This window comes from Grus americana, chromosome 24 (genome assembly GCF_028858705.1).
Source record: "Grus americana isolate bGruAme1 chromosome 24, bGruAme1.mat, whole genome shotgun sequence".
NCBI classification, from domain to species: Eukaryota; Metazoa; Chordata; class Aves; order Gruiformes; family Gruidae; genus Grus; species Grus americana.
The window spans coordinates 2241077-2257777 of NC_072875.1; the positions used below are offsets into that span (position 1 = coordinate 2241077).

Sequence of the window (16701 nt, forward strand, 5' to 3'; positions counted from 1 at the left end):
ACCCCCCCCTTGGCAGTGGTCTTTATCTATTCTGAAGCAGAAACTATGTGAATATTCCACAAAATGCATAAAGAGAAAAGGGATTATATTGCTCACCAGATTGTGTTTTAACATTTTTAGGAAACAGCAGGTAACTGCTACTTGGGAGCCTGCCTCTGCATATGGCTATTGTAATAATCTAGTTATCCAGATCCTACATTAATTTCTAGCCAGACCTATTTCCATGTCATTTTATTCATCTTACTATATCTTATTTACAGAGATATTACAAAATATATTGTGAACTGTGTACAATTAGTAAATGAGTGTGAATTTGGCAATGCCACAGCATGGTGAAATTCTGCTGTTATGGGTTTTCCATTGTCTTCATCCATGAAAGACAGATAATCAGAGGGTGAGGGATACTGGAAACATCCAGACCTTTCCGAAGTCCAACTTGGACACGGGAGCAGGTCCAGCTAGGGACTTTCTTAGGCTTTTATTCTGATTTTTTCCAAAACACACAGTTTTATCTCATTTACTGTTAATTTAAATTAGGCACGATGTTGTTCTGCACTCTCTCTATTGAGAGACATAGGCAAATCATATCTGAGGTGGTCCTTGGCTTCATGGTACCCTGAAGTTAGGTGAGAAGAACTGGGCCTAACCTAGCTGACTTGTCCAAGTTCACATCTGAGATGGACATGGCTGCAGATGCCTCAACTGGCACACTGTCTTCATGTTTCTACATTCACCACACTAACACTCCTCGCCTAGGTTTGTAACTTCTTGTAAGAAACTGGAGATGAAATGCTGGTGGGTAGAAATTGCTGCTGGGCTGGCTGACGATAGGTGATAGTTGGTGTACTGTTTGATCTGAATGTGTACCATGCAATACAAGGTATCACTTCTTTAGCTTCTCTCCATCTATTTTTTGGCTTGGGCTTCTGTTCAATTCATCCTATTTATTCATATTTACACTGATGTAGTGGTCCCACATGAGACTTATGCTCCTCTTCTTCCTTCTGCCGATTGCTTGCAGGTCCACATTGTGGCAGGGATTGGATCTGTAGGTGGCAGAACCTTCTTAGCCCACTTAGGGCCCTCTTAAAGTTTTTTTTCTCTCAAGGCTTCAGCAGTTTAATACTGGATAAGTCAGCTCAAGGTGAAGGCAAAGCTATTGCATGGAGTTTCCGCAAGCTCTGTCTGGCTCCTATTGCAAAGCGGAAAAGATGGTCTTGTCTTTGGTGAGAATTGTATCAATGACATAACACGCAAGCCAGTAGCGGCAGTGACCTATCGCTACCTTCACATGGCTCTGCGACTGGCTGTGTTTAATGCACTCAAGGTTAGATGGCCACAGACAAGAATCAAGTGAGTGTGTCTTGATTTTTGCTTCTGCTTTAAACACAGTGTGAGGGTAGCTCTGAAAAGTGCCCTTGGGATTGGTGTCCCAGAGTCCAAAGGTCACCTCAAGGGATGAGAGAACCTCCCACATGGAGGGCCTGGTTACATCCCCACCAAGAGGTACATGGGCATGGCATTGTTGTAACACTGTAGGCCTCATGCCCAATACAAGAGCTCGAGACCTCTCCATGGCTGCCCATTTGTGTGCGTGAATGGCATTGGTTTCTTTTTTCTCATTCTTAAAAATGTAGTTGCTGTTTTTACTTTTAACAGTGGAGAATCTTCATGAAAGCCTTGCGAAATTCAATGTTGAAGGTGGTGTAAATAATTGGGTTGACAGCACTGTTGACATATCCAAGCCATGTAAAGGCGCTGTACATTGCTGGGGGGATGTTGCAATTGCAGTGCATGTTCAGGATGTGAGTGATGAAGAATGGGAGCCAGCAGATGATGAAAACACCTGGGGAAAAAGGAAAAAGACAGATTTTGATTGCTGAAAGCTGGACAAATTTTGGGACTATTAGAACAGTAAGATTCATTTGGGTATAAAGGAAAAATATTTCTCTGAGGAATAAGCCTTCTGTTGGTTAAGTCTCATCGTCTATATTCAGAGTATCCAGGTATTAAAGAACAGCTTTGCTGATGTAATTAGACCAGTTACATCAAAAAACCTGGCCTTTGGAGGTGCCAATTTCTTGCTGAGCTATGCTGCCTTTTGTGTTCTAGAGAGCCCATGAGCTCTCTTGCTCCTGCACCCAGCTGCCTTTCGGCACCCCCTAGATGGACAACTTTCAGAGCCTTTTTTTGTACAGCACTGTGAACTGTTCCTAGCTAGGAAGGAGGTAGCCTTCCTATTGGCAGCCTCTTGCCTACTTGCCTAAATATCCTCTAATGTACCAAGTGAAATTGTTTCTGTGGAGGCCTGTACAAACAGTCTGCACTGGACATTCAGACTGGCTACCCTAATCCTGGGTAGCTATCAGTTTTCTGCAGAAACACAAGAGGAAGCCAATACGCATTCTCACCGAGTACAATAGCTAGCATCTGAGTGGCTTTCTTTTCCTTCTGTTGTGACAGTTTCCTCCTGCTCACAGTCTTGAGAGAGGTCCTTGTCTTGCCATTAGGCATAGACTGGATCTCAAAGACCTTAGCTGTGTGGCGTGTTTCTTTGGCATGTCCATTCTTCTCTACTTTCCCAGGGCTGTCCAAGGGTGCCTGCAGGGTTGAGTTGGTGCCCTGATTTGAAGCAACTGGCACAACCAACTGATGGTTACTTGGTGCCACTGGTTTGATGGTGGTTTTGTCAGGGGGACTGGTACTGGACACCATCTCCATTTCCATCTCTTCTATGTGACTCTCCGCCTCCTGGACAAAAATCAAATGTCCACAACATAAAGACAGATAAATACACAGAGAGGAGGAACAAACATTCCTTACAGAGTGAAGCTGGATGATGTTGAAGAACAATCAATCCCTCTTCTCTCTCCCTACATTTTTGGTAGATGCTTGGAGAAAGGGCTGTAAAGTGTTTACAGATACGAAGACTTTTGGGTAGATGGGAGCGACAGAACTGCAGCGAGTTACTCTCCTTTATTGCACAAAGATGCTAAGAAATGGGAAGAGACATTGTCTCCACTCCCCACAAATTTTTATTTAGGTTTTCAGAGTATAAATAAATAAAAATGAAATCAACAAGCAAAACCCAACAAAGGCAATGCTGTCCAAGAAGTAAAATAAATACCAGAGAGGGAAAGAAAATCAAAGACAAAATGTTAAAATGTCATGGTTTTCATAGCTGATCTTTAGGTGAGCTTAGTCTGGCTTTTTGAGCTCAATGATCTTAAACCCCCTGCTTCACTCTAAGGAATGGGAAAAATATTTAAATTTTGAGATTGAATGGTAACCTTTGTTCTTAGCTTATTTTTCTCCCACCCTACATATATTTATTCTGTGTCCTGAGAGGAGAAAAGGGGAAAGCTAAATGCTCTGAAAAGCTACCACTTCTCTTTAACACTCACCACTTTGCGCTTATTAACTTGGAAACTCCCATTGGACTTCACAATAACTGTGCAGAGCTTGACGTCTTCTGGATGAGTGCATTTGTCCTAAGGGGCAAGCACCAGCTCAGAGGTTACACAAGCAGATAGTAATTGGGAAGGGAAGCTGATAAGGGAGGAAAGTGGAAATACAAACACAGGGCATGAAGGAGAAATTAATCAGTGTGACTAAGGTGCTAAGAATGATGGAAAACTAGTCTGAAGCAGCAGTAATTGAGGCAAGTATCCCTTGTGCTTTTCACCAAGGAAGGAAACCACAAAGATGTGCTTAGGTTTCAGTCTATCCCTGTCTTGCTGCCTCCTTTGCTTAACATGGCACTGGCCTCTGAGGCAATGCAGTTTGGAGGCAGTCCTCTGGGACTATACATTCCTACTGGTTGTTTTTGCACATGCTGCAAGAGTAGCGTTTTGACAAGCGGTCTCACACTTAACACGCTCAGCTGGACTCCACTTATATACGTATCTCATGCTTTGAGAGGCTGTTTTCACTGCAGAGGTATCATTACCAGCAATGTAGTTTGCACCCCAGCCACGCAAACAATTTCCATTGAACTTGTTTGTCACAACAGCAGGACTGACTCAGAAAATAGTATAGCCTGTAGTCTTGGGTACGCCAACCCAAACTCAGCAGAGCCAAAGGAAATGCAGTCTGGTTAATGAAGCAGCTCCTAATGCAGATCTGCTGATGAAACATCCCCTGAGATCCGGGGAGGCCTGTGAAGCACCCACCAGGGACCTGGTAATCCAGAGTGTGCAACTGGGACTCCAAAATGGCACCAGACACAGCATTTACCTTTGTGATCCAGTATTTCACCTAGTCCAGCCAGTGTCATTTGGGGAAAGGAGAAAGTGCTTTGGGGAATGAAGTGGACCAGGAAGGGGAAAGGACGGAGATAGCTGAGAGCAAGGCAGAGGTTTATTTACCTTCAGCGGGGCTTGCATGTCTGAGTCCAGGCCGTGGCTGCTGCGCTTGGTGTTGACACGCTTCCTGCGCTTCCGGAGCACTATGTAAATCTGCACATACACTAGCAGGGTGACAATGAAGGGAACGTAGAAGGAGACGATAGAGGAATACACGACAAAGGCAGGATTGGCAATGATGCACTCATTCTCATCTGGAAGACAAAAAGTTTCTGGCTCATTGTCCCTGCTGCTAGGAGCTCGCACTGGCTTCCTCCTCTTCTCTCCCTCTTTCAGAAGGCACAGAGATACCCAGAGAGAGAGGGGGTCTAGGGGGGGACCACCCCGTCAGCTGGAAGTGGTACCAGAACAGCAAACTCCCCTTGGTTCGTAGGGAGTCACATACAACCCAAAGTCCCTGGCTATTGCTTGCCTTATAACTAAAAGCCCGCTGATCGCATCCTGTATGCAATCCAGTCTTCCTATGAAACTGATGGCTGAACAGCCAGTTCTTTTCTTTCCTGTCTCAGTGAAGCTATTTGTTCCATGACTTTTCCTTTTCACTTTGTTTAATATAAGAGGGATTTTGATTTTGTAGTGGACGAATGTTAATGTAACATTGATGAGTGTTGTGTAAACTTCTACATAACTTCAGTTCTTATGTGTCTAAACCACTGGTCTGAAGCAGCAAGAGTTGAAACAGATCCAGAAGCAGCTGACAGAAATAATCTGGAATGACACCGGGAGAGGACACATGAAGCAGGGATGGATACATCCCAATACACCTAAAACCTGATCCCCATGTTTATTCCCGACTTGTAAGAGGAGACTATCTGGGGACTCAGTAAAGCCAGGAAGATGCCAGTAGTAAGCTGGAGGTAGCATAACACTCACCTGTGTTGTTGAGGCCAAAGAGGAGTGGGCAGGAGATGGCAAACGAAAGCACCCAGACCACAGCAATCATGACCGTGACCCTGCGCTTCGAGCTGTAGCGGGTATTATACAGCATTGGCATCGCTACTGCTGTGTACCTGCGGTGTAAAGATACAAACCCACCCTATTGTTATTCTGCAGTGCTGACAAACTTTGTGGAAAATTACACATAGTTGCTGTGTCTGAAAGCCTGGTCCAGCAAGAGAATATGGGGCAAGTCAGGTTTCACGAATCTCCAAGATGTCTGCATTCCCTGTTTTGGAAGGCATGAGGCTGGGGTCAGCTTACCATAGCATTTTTCTTCCACTCTTTCTGAGCTACTGCCTTCCCACAGATGTCTGCTTCACCATTCAAGTATATAAACAGAAGGACTGAACTAATGGGGACATATACAGACAATTCCATTTACATTCTCAAGACCAGTGTTTCTGCATCTGCTTCTGACAGAATCCCTGCTCAGACCTCATTTAGGTCCTCTAAATTGCTCTTCAAAAGACATCAACAACACTAGCTCTCACCATTTTCAAGTCTCTGAGTCACAGGTAAAATTAGACCATATAAAAATGGCTGTGACTTGCTACTGTGGATTTGACACGACTTGCTGCCATGGAGCCCCTCACCTGTCAATGCTGATGGCACAGAGGTTGAGGATACTGGCAGTACACATCATAACATCAAGGGTTACAAAGATATCACAGTGGATCCGACTAAACCTCCACTCACCAACCACCTGCAAAGAGAGAGAATAAGGTCAGTAAAAGAATTCACTGAGGACATGCTATTGAGAAGGTCTAAAGTGAGAATTTTGCACAATGTTATAGACATTTTCTGGTAGCTGGAGTTCTGCTGGTTCAAGAGGGATCCAAATTTTGTCTACAGAAGTTCCAGCTGGAATCAGGTCACATGCAATCAGTCACATGCTGTGTCAAGTAGGCTTGTTTGCCATTGAGTGCCTTCCAGGACCTCGTCCTGTCTAGTCTGAAGGTCTCAAATGATGGCACAGCCACAAAGGAAGTACTCTGCTCCATCCAAACCATTCTTTAGACTATTCACCTGAGGGCTGGTGTGATTTTGTCCTTCCTAATTGCATCCTGGTACTCTGTGTTGAGTTGGGCAGCCCAAACAGCAAACATAAAATTGGGGTCATATTCCAATGACATAAGGGAATGCAAGTCTCCTCAGAGTGAACTATGTGGGAGCTTAAACAGGTCTCTGAGGCATTGCAAAGAAGTATTAGGAAGGAAATACATTGATTTTATATTCTGAGCACCTCTAATTGTACTTACAGCTTTTTATTAGACACTTTTTTGCAATTAAACGTAACAAAGATCAACAATAGAGAAGTAGGAGCTTTCCTTCACTTCTTAGTTTAAAAAATCAGAGTAGAAATTCCTCGCATATTTTTTTTGTGAACGAAATGAATTTAATTCAGAGTGAAAAGTCTTTGACACACTACATGTTGTGATAAAGACAAAGAACTAATGATAACACTTCCAGTTACCAGTAGCCTTTTTCTCTTCGCTTATCTTGCTATTGAAACCGAACTTTGCCAATTAAGTTTAATAGCAATTATTAGGACTGCTGTATTTGACATGTGATGAAAAAAGTATATTTCCCTCTAATAAAAATAGAGTCCTACTGCATTTGAAAATAGAATGAATAAGATATCTATTCTTCAGTTATTTCTGCTCTGATATACATAACCATAGGCAGCATAAAGAAGGAAGAAAGAATGACTGCATTGAAGCCTGAGTGACAGATGAATACTCAGTGATTAAAAAAGCACTTAAGAGACAGTTACATCAGTAACTTTGATGGGAATTTGCCCAACGGCAAAGGTTTCCAGCCAGATATAAGCCTCTGCAAAATCAGTTTCCTGAACGCATACTTTCAAGTTTATCGGAGATGCTGTAAACTGCAGCATCTTTCTCTTAGTGCTTTCACTCATGTAGGAGAAACCTCAGAAGTTTGGAGGTAGAAGACTTGTTTGCATCAAGGCTGTTTTTTTAAAAGGATCTCCTTTTGACTTTCATTTTTGTCCGAGCTTGTGACGCAAAGCCAAAAAAACCCAACCAAATAAACAAACAAAAAAACCCTGAAGAAGATATTTACAGAACAAAGGGTTCTGCCCACTTTTTATTTCAGATTGCAGACCCAGAGAGGGACGACAGTGTGCCTAACCCACATCAGTCCATTGGGTTCTTCTCTATCTGCAAGTATTTGTCATGGTTTTTTGTTGCTTCAAGCTAGCAGTAGGTTTAGCAGAGTGTGGATAAGAGCAGAAAGTGCAAAAGTAAATTTAAAAAAAAAAAAAAAAAGAAAAAGTATTGCTGCGATGTAGAGGCCTGATTGTCCTAGTTGGTAGATTAAAGAAGCTGAGGTTCCTGTTCAACTCCATGTACACATGAGCCCAGAAAGGGTAAAGCATCTTACATCATTTGTGCTTTATTTTTCCACATGAAAATAAGAAGTGTCTGAGAGATTCTTATAGCTGGGCCTAAGAGAGCAAGAGCTTCTCACAGCATAAGTCTCTGCTTAAAATGGGTTGTTGCAAAAGACAAATATCATAGAAGAGTGTAACTAGTCCCAGAGGCATTGACTGAAATCACAACCAGCCTGTGGTCATGTTAATAAGCTTTAGCAGATGCATGATGCTTTACATTTTTAAAGTGCCATCAAAACAATAATTAACTGGAGTGATAATTAGTATTGTGGTTTCTCAACAGCCTATGTCATGTCAGCGGGTTTGCTTTGCTTTGCTTTGCATTAATACTTAATGGGCTAATTGATTATGGCTTCTTCCCCTGCTATCCTCTCTGTTTTATCATTTTCTCTCATAAACAAGTACCTGAAAATTAATTGTAAGCTCAATATAGTTTCAGACTTATGCTTTCTCACCACTGTTCACTCCCTCTTGGTTGTGATTGCCACCAGCGTGCCAGCTCCCAGCTGACTGAAGAACATGAGCATCCCAGCAAAGGGGGTCAAGGGGGAGGGGCTGTGTATCTTCTCTTACTCTTTTCTCTGGAGATGCATTTCATTCTTGCAGGGTCTTTACTGTTGCAAAAGTCATTTGCCATCAAGTAAACAGGTGGCAGTCTTGGAAGTATTTCGCTTTCACAAACCACAGTGCCACTCAAATATGGTTCTGTGTGCAGAAGCATAGAGTTCTTTTGAACCAAAGTGACGTGCTAATGGCAGCAATGTGAAAAGTAGCTCACTTGTGACTCCGTTTCTGTCATACATTGTGACATAAAAGCTCTAGACTGACATCCTACTTCTACAATTGCCTGCTCTTCTTACTACTAGTCCTTCAGAAATAGGGTTTTGATTACTATTTGATGCAGTTTATTGCATGTAACCCATGAAGTTGTTGCAGACTCATTCTTATGCTTGGGAATGAACAGTTCATCCATGTAGTTTTGAAAACAAAATTGGGGTCCTTTTGCTCTTGACCCCTCTATTTAAAGGCCAGATTTTCAATGCAATTGGATTGTAATTTAGCCCTCGGAACAACAGTGTGTTTTCAAGTCAGCCTGTCATCTGCTGTCATGTGCATTTCCTGGAAAAATCTGACCGACTCTTAAGAAATTAAAACCACTTTTGTTTTGGGAAATTCAGGAGGTCTTGAAATAGCTGATGTCCAGGCTGCTAAACCTTCTCTCTCTCTCCCCATTCACCAGAAACATTCAGTACTGCAAAAGAAAACTGGGTCACCTACCTCCAGATAGACCACCCAAGGCATGACCAGAGTTGCTACCAAGAGATCTGCCACTGCCAAACTCACGATCAGGTAATTAGTGGTAGTCTGAAGAGCTTTTTCCCTGGACACAGCCATACACACCAGCACATTGCCAAAAACAATGACAAAGATGAGGAGGGTGAGTAGCATGGCATAGTAGTTATACTGAGGCTTCTGGTCTGCATTGGACTCGTTGAGTGGCTTGCTCCAATTCCTGTCACCGATGTCACTGTTGTACCAAGAGAGGTTTAGGGGATCCATGGAGGTAAAAGTGCCAGGTTCCAGCTCCACCCTGACACAAAGATGTTGAAAAGACAGTCAAATGCCAACATGTAAAATAAAAATAAAACAATTATGCATGTGCTACCTCACTCTTGGGATTCTCCGGAGCCTGTTCCTCCTACTCTGAATTCCTGTGTGCAAATGATTGACTGACTGAAAATGCAATGAAGACCCCGATGGGAGGCTGAACTGAGGGTCAGATACCTAGGTGGGAATTCAAGAAGTTAATTTCTATTTCTGGTTCACCCCCCAGATATCTGTGGCCGGGGGTATTAGTTACTCTGTGTTACAGCCAATTTGGGCAGAGTGCCTGGGATTTTTGTGTCTGCTCCCCTGACGTTCCTAACCACTAACTGCATCATGCTAGGTGTGCACAGTTCAGGGCAGATGTGCCATGACCTACTTCTTTGTTTATTTTTCATGTGCTTCATGGGGCTTTGGGCTGTGTTTTTTTGTTTGGTTTTTTTCCATTGCTTTTCCTTATTTTTTTCCTCCAGCAGGGAAATAAATAAATAAATAAATAAAACTGTGAACCAAATTGTGATGATAATGAAACTTGACAGTAGCAGTTTTGAAGTCAGGGCTGGACAGTGCCTGCTTTCTGCCGTTCCCCCAGTGAGATTGCAGTGCAAAGGGGAAAATGGTGGGGGCGCGACTGGGTGCCATCCCACAGCCCAGCCTCTGTAGCTCCTGGCACTGGGAAGACAGGTCTCCTCGGAAATCTGTGGCATCACGGCAAACCATCATTTCTCTCCTGGCCAATGGCCATGTGCTGTGCACTCTTTCAAAGGTAAAATATAAATAAATCATGTTTTTTGCTGCAGAGTTCCCTAGAACCTATTTAGGGTTTTGTGTTTGTTTTATGCAGGCGTAGCAAAGACAACTGCAAGTGTCTTTTAGTCTTTTGGACTTTTTCTGTCTCCCAGGACTGCCTCTGTGCTCTGCTTCCTTAGCTGGGCCATTTTCGGCACACAGTAAGGGGGGCTGTCACCAAGAGGCCTTCCTTTGGTTTCCACTGGCTATGGATCAGCTCCCAGGCTTACAGGCATTTTTTATGGGTGAAGAGGAAGAAGAAAGAAAATGGACTGAACATAGATGAGGAAACAATATTCTAAAGAAATGTTGCTGTCTGGATATAGAGGTTTGTGAGTTATTAGCTGCAAATGCAGGCAGTGAAAGCTACTCTCTGCTGAGGAAGATGTATAAACAAAGCTGAAGTGGGGGATGTGGTGTGTGAAGGGAAGGTTGTGGTTTCTGCTCTGATGATACACTACAGTAGAACTGATATCTCTTAGGTCATATTTCTCAATGGTGCAGGCTAGCGAAGGTGCATGAATGCCCATGAGGTTATATGGGTTTTAGGCCAGCAGGTGATGCAAAGCAGTGATATCGGGACTCTGCATATCCCTAGATCATTGGCATCCAACTGCACATATGTCCACATTGTAAGAAACTGGCTAAAAGTTAAGCTACATCATGCAGACCTTGGTAGCAGGTGTCTGTGTTGGGGTCTTTGTCTGGTGCCAGCATACGAAAAACAAATTCCACATTTGCAATGAGCTTGCAGTATATTTGGCCACTGGCTCTGGCATACTGGAAAGACTTTTTCCTAGCTGTGTGGCGAGGCTCTTTTGGCTCTCATTTAGGTGGGCTCACTAAAGATCTCCCAGGGTAGGATCTGTGCAATGGGTGTTTGTGACGGTTGGCACCGTCTTCTGAGTATTTCCACATCGTGTCTAGGTCCTGCTGGAGTTTCTACACACTTAGAAAAAGAAGGGATGAAAAAAACCTCACGATGTGGGTTTGCTGAAGCAGTATGGGCTAAAATATGAGTATTACCGCAGTCTGCAAATCATCCTTGTTCTCTGCATAACTGAGCCGGTAGTACAGGCAGAACTGGGCATGCTCAGATCTGACTGGCATGCACCTGAGTCTGCCTTTCAGAGAGCCACAAAGGCCATGAGGAGAGGAGCACTGAGCTGAATTTCACTCTGTGAGCTAATAGGTTCCGTGAGCTCACCAGAGCCGATAATGCCAGATGCTCCAAGGACAAGCAGGCGGAGCAGTCTGATCGTAACAACACAGCTCTGGCATACAGCAGAGGCAGACAAATGCTAACATCAAGTCATAGCTGTGCCATTGAGCAAGGTGAAATACTGCTCTGTCCCATTTGTTGAAACAGAGCTTCTATTTCAACTGGTAAATTAGCTTAGTGAGGCCACCAAAAGTAGAGTTGTCATACCCGAACTGCCACCCACAGCTGCAGAGCGTCTCAGGAATGGCATTAATCCACGTTGACCATTTCAGCCCCTTGCCAGGTTTGCTTGTGTGTTTGAAAGTGAAGTATTGAGATCTGTACCTGGGCCTGAAGTAGTCATACATCAAGAAATAGTGACACATCAGAGAGATGCTCAAAGAGTAAAGGCAAGAGCTGTTTAAAAGCATCTGGAGATTTTGGCTGCTTTGGTTTTGAGGTTTCTAGTTTGAGAGATCTTGAAGGGACCTCATTCACTGCTCAGCACTTCCTAAAATCAAGGATTCCATATTTCTCAAGCTGTACCTCCATAAAGACCACTGTGATTTGAAAATCTGGTCATGTTCTCAGACATCCCAAAACAGGACATTTAATTTTCTTAATAAGAGACAAAGTGAATTTGATTTATTAAACCATGTAAGTGATCAAAATAGCAAAACATTTGCAAATATCAAATTTACCTGGGAACAATGGTTTCTTTATGTTTCACTGAGCTTTTGTGTGCTTTTCTCATTCAGAGAACAATTTGTATAATAATCCTTGGAAATTTGTTGCATATGGGTCCTTAATAGCTGATAATTCAAAAAGTGTCTGTCTGACAGTGCTATCAGCGGCACTTGATAGCTCTACAAATGTCGTCTTAGAAACTGTCAAAGTGTCAGAAATTAATTAAATGTTAGCTTATGTGACTCAGAGTGAAGGGGAAAAATCAATGCTAAATGCAGCAACAGGTTTTTCTTTTCTCCTGTTGCCCTTCGATAATGCAAAACTATCTAGAGAAGGCAGAAACATGCATAAAATGCAGGATGAAAAAAAAAAAAGCAGGAACATGGAAAATTAGCTTGAAAGTATAAAAGAAGTGGAATGATTTGATATGTGCAGGATCAGCCCCTTGCTCTTATTCTGGCTCCTTCTGACCTCTGACTGCAGTTCACAAAACAGAATTGTGCTTCATGAAGAACAGGCCAGAGACAAGGGTGAGTTATATCCACAGTAATTCTAGCCCTGCTCATTTTACAGGACATGGCCACTCAGTGGCAGAGTTGGAGGAACCATATACAGCTAATCTCTCGTGTCCATCTATTTGGCATTTACATGATGGGGGTTAGGGAGGATATAGAAGGTCTTGGATAAAGTAAGCAAAATTTTCTTCCATTTCCAGCTTCTGCAAGATTTTTTTTTCTTTCCGTAGAACTGTTTTTACAGCAAGAATTTTTGTCTTTTCATGCAGCTGATCAGCATGAGGAAAGTTAAAATATTATGTTTGAATGTTGTACAAATGAAAAGGTTTGGTGTTTCTATTTAAAAATAAAGTTTTAATTTGGGAAAATGAAAGCCAAAAAAATTCCAAATATTTTGCATGAAATAGGGAACCTAAAACACAGTGTAATTTGTGATCATGCAATTAAAGGCTATATCTAGTACATATCCATATGGTACAAAACTACAATTACATGGACAACTCTTTAATTCCTAACTTTTGAGAGTTTGAGTTTTCAGTCCTAAAAATAATCATTTCTCCAGACACAGAAATGGCATCATTTGGAAGCATTTTGGTGGCCATTAGAGTGTCTTGTGAGTCCTTCAGTACTGCTTTAAGGAGCACAGTTTATTTTTCTCCTGACAGTTTCTCAGTAGAGAAGAAAGAAGCACTTAAAAAAGCTGACTAGAAAAGAAAGTGGTTTTTACTGTGTCTGTGCAGGCACCTGCATTTTCGTATGGAGGCAGAGGGAAGATAAATACAGAGAAAAGGTAATACAAATGGCACCTTGCTATGCACTGTCCTTGTGAGACCTTGTTGAGTTTCACTATCCCTGTACGCTACTTCCAGAGGCAAAACAGAGTCTCAGTTTTAGCTGAGACTTTGGATGCAGGTGTGGGTAGAGTCCTGAAATGGAACATATTCCTTTGTGAATTAACTGCAGCAAAGCCACTTTAATTCCCGCAAAGAGTCCACACAGATTTTTAGTATGGCTGAGCTAATCCCAATATGGATTTACGGAGAGGTCAAGGGCAGGACAGAGCAGCAAGGTTGCAGCCTTGCGTTTGATGCCAGCAGTGCAGCAGCATGCCTGCATCGCAGAGAGCCTCTCTGCTGTTTTCCCCTTCTGTTGGAGCAGGTGTACACCCTGGTCTGTGCCAGTCCCCGCTACATTAACTTCCTTGAGTGTCCCTGTTCAAGCATGGCCTAACTGGGAAGCAGTTTGCCATCCAGAGGAAAATAGCCTCTCTCAACAAGTTCCCATCCCAACATCCCCGGATGTCTTTCAGCAGCTGGAGGAAAACTGCTGTCTGGCTACTACTGCCTGCTGGAAATGACAGGGAAAAGGGTGCCAGGACAGAAGCTGTGAATGCAGAGCCAGGGCATTTTCTCTCCTTTGTAGTTAACTCCCTGTTCTTTTCAGAGAGCACTCTGAAAAATACATTTGTTTGCAATGCCGGTATTTCTCCTTGGCTCCTCATGATTGATCGTCTAATTACATTTGTGGCAAACAAGCATGACATCTCCCTGGCAAATGTGTAATGTTCACAACTGGCAGCAACAAAACTGTTTGTCTTTCTGGCAAGATCTGAAACATGGAAATGTGTATTAAGCAGAGAAGCAGAGTTTGCTCTGTCATATAGAGATAGACGTACCAGATAGCTCACTGGGAAGCAGAGGGCAAAAGGCTCCAGCAGAAACTCATACCTACAGCTCGCCTGTGTTTGAACAACATCATGGGTCTGCCCTCTGCTCTTAGTTCCATGCGAGGTCAGAGATGCCCTGATTCAGTGCAAATGTCTTTTTCTCTCTCAGAAATAGCAAAGGTGTGACACTCTTTTTGGCTTTTAGTCTGCTCACAAACAGCCTCAGGCAGAAAATATTCACAGGCCTCGTCCTGAGCTAGCGTCAGCGTCTAGCAGACAGTATGATACATGTCATTGCAGCATCTGATTTCTGTTTGGTAAAGATTTGTGGCCTTCAGAGCTAATCTGGGCCTGGCTGCCCAAACACACAGTCAGCCTTTGCTTCTTCATAAAACAGTATTAAATTCCCTAAGGTTTTGCCCCAGACGTAATACATTTAAGATGAAGTCTGGAGTTCAGCCTGGAGCAGCTTGGTAAAGGCAGGAGCAGGAGCTGAGGGATGCGGCTGCGGGAGCTACACTCTGCTCCCTGCCGCGATGCCTGAGCAGCATCTGAGTCGCAGCTCCCCTGGGCAGGCAGCGTGCGGTGGGGGCTGCAGGCAGCTAGCAGCACTGTTGTGATCTGGGGAGGTCGCTGGTTCAGCATGCTTTCAGGGGCCAAGCTTTCCTGTGCATTCCAGACGCAGTCACGCTGTGCATCTTGGCATTCCTGATTGCCAAAATGCCTCAGTGACTGAACTGTATGTAGACCTAACAGGAAAACAACTGCAAAACCCACCAGGAACAATATCCTGATGGCAGGTGTTTCCACAGCAGCCTCAGAACAGTCTCTACCTCCCTTTCCCAAGGTATTTCTTGCATGCAGTTCTTGCCAGAGTGCCTATTTCCTTCTAATTGCTGCTTCCCAGACGCACCCATCAGGTTACTGAAAGTCTAGCCTAGGACTATGTGAGAAAGGTGTTTAGAGACAGATTTGCTCCAAAGCCATTTCTGTTTCACACAAATCAATGTCTAAGCAAAATTTGCACAGTACAATGCCTCCCTGAATATTGTCGTTTTCCTCTGAAATTTTTGAATCAATGGGCCACAGGAAAGCTGTCAAACTGACATCCTTTCTGTCCTGAAGATGCTTCTTGATGCTGTTTACTGGGCTCCACTGAGAATGCAATTGAGACATTCCAATCAAGGGAAATAACATATGCTTTTGGAGTAGGGAGGTGGTGGAAGAGAAAGAGAAGGGGAAAATGTGTTTGAGGAGCTGGGTTTTTTCTCTGTTCAGGAGCACTGTGCAGAGGAAAGCAGCTTCTGGAGTAGTTTCACTATGTTTTGCATGTAAGCCCAGAATTGATAATCTATGCTGTGAATAGATTATGGTCATGGTTCACTGGAGAGCAAGGAAGGTGTGTAACAGCTAGCACTAAGAACCTCTTCCCATCCAGTTCTATGCAGGGGACAGCATCTGCAGACATTGAGAAGGAGGAGGAAAGGTCAGGAATGAGGAAAATATTGTAAATTCTGCCTTGACCCAAGAACCATAATACCCACTGCCGCTTCTAATGCTGATGAAAAATCCTGGCCACTTGCCTTGGCATCTGACACTCCAGGATCAGCTGATACACTGAACACAACAAGCAAAGTCCTAGTGGCTTTAAATAAACCTGACTCTCCCAGGCACTGATAGTACATGCAAATACAGCAGGGATTTGACAGTCATGACTGATGAGGTCCTGGCAGTAATTACATTTGAAGCAGTTTTGAGCAGTGACTGTATCTCTTCAGAAGGCAGTACTGTGCAAACTTAACTTTCTACACTCCTTGCATTTTGTTAGTGGTAAGTAAGTCTCCAGTAATAAGTAGATTACGCAAGCAGTAGGCTTAGCTACATCTGCACCTAGAGGTACAAAAATTAGACTCAGAGATCCTGACAAGGCTGGGGTTTTCTGGTGGGGATGAATTCCAACTTCAGCGCTGTGCAACCTTTGTATCTATCCAATACAACACTTCTTCCCATCATCTCCTTGCAAAAGCCTCTTGAAAAGCCTCCTCCTCTCCTGCCTTTCTATATTGCTCCCCATTCTTCAGATCCTTTGTTATTTGAAATACAAGTGCAAGGCATTTTAACCACAGTTATTGCTTGCTTCTGATTCAGAAACATTGCTGTGTTTCACTTGGTCTTGCATAATATCTAATTGGATCTTCCTACTAGAAAGTGTGCATATTTCCACCCCCCCGCCCCCCCAGGGTGTTCTGTAAAGCACCTAATCTAAGCACTTCCTCCTGTAAGTGCTCAGAAGTGCTATTAGCATGGGGTTTGTATATAATGCACTCGAGCCACATAGGCCTTTGAGTCACTGACGTTAACCGGTCTCGCCGATGCCACAATATTTTCTATACACTGCGCTTTACTTCTCAATAATTGCATCGTTCAGAGCACTCTGCACTAATTCTGTAATGCGAATCACCACCTCAACAGCAGCACAGGGACAGAGGGTGAAGACAACCACAGCAGCCTGAGCTCCT

The 16701-nt window shown here is 43.4% G+C and overlaps 1 protein-coding gene across 1 annotated transcript in view; it reads right to left on the bottom strand.

Moving 5' to 3' along the window:
* Window positions 1-1652: 1652 nt before the first annotated feature.
* The window catches only part of DRD2 (dopamine receptor D2), a 29650-nt gene continuing 14601 nt past the window's right edge, over window positions 1653-16701 (bottom strand). Inside the window, exons 2-8 of the mRNA XM_054803083.1 lie at window positions 8998-9310; window positions 5897-6006; window positions 5238-5374; window positions 4368-4558; window positions 3405-3491; window positions 2412-2751; window positions 1653-1846 (exon numbers count right to left, since the gene is read on the bottom strand). Coding sequence (XP_054659058.1) covers window positions 1653-1846; window positions 2412-2751; window positions 3405-3491; window positions 4368-4558; window positions 5238-5374; window positions 5897-6006; window positions 8998-9279 — 1341 coding nt within the window. The 5' untranslated portion in view covers window positions 9280-9310. The remainder of the gene's footprint in view (window positions 1847-2411; window positions 2752-3404; window positions 3492-4367; window positions 4559-5237; window positions 5375-5896; window positions 6007-8997; window positions 9311-16701) is intronic.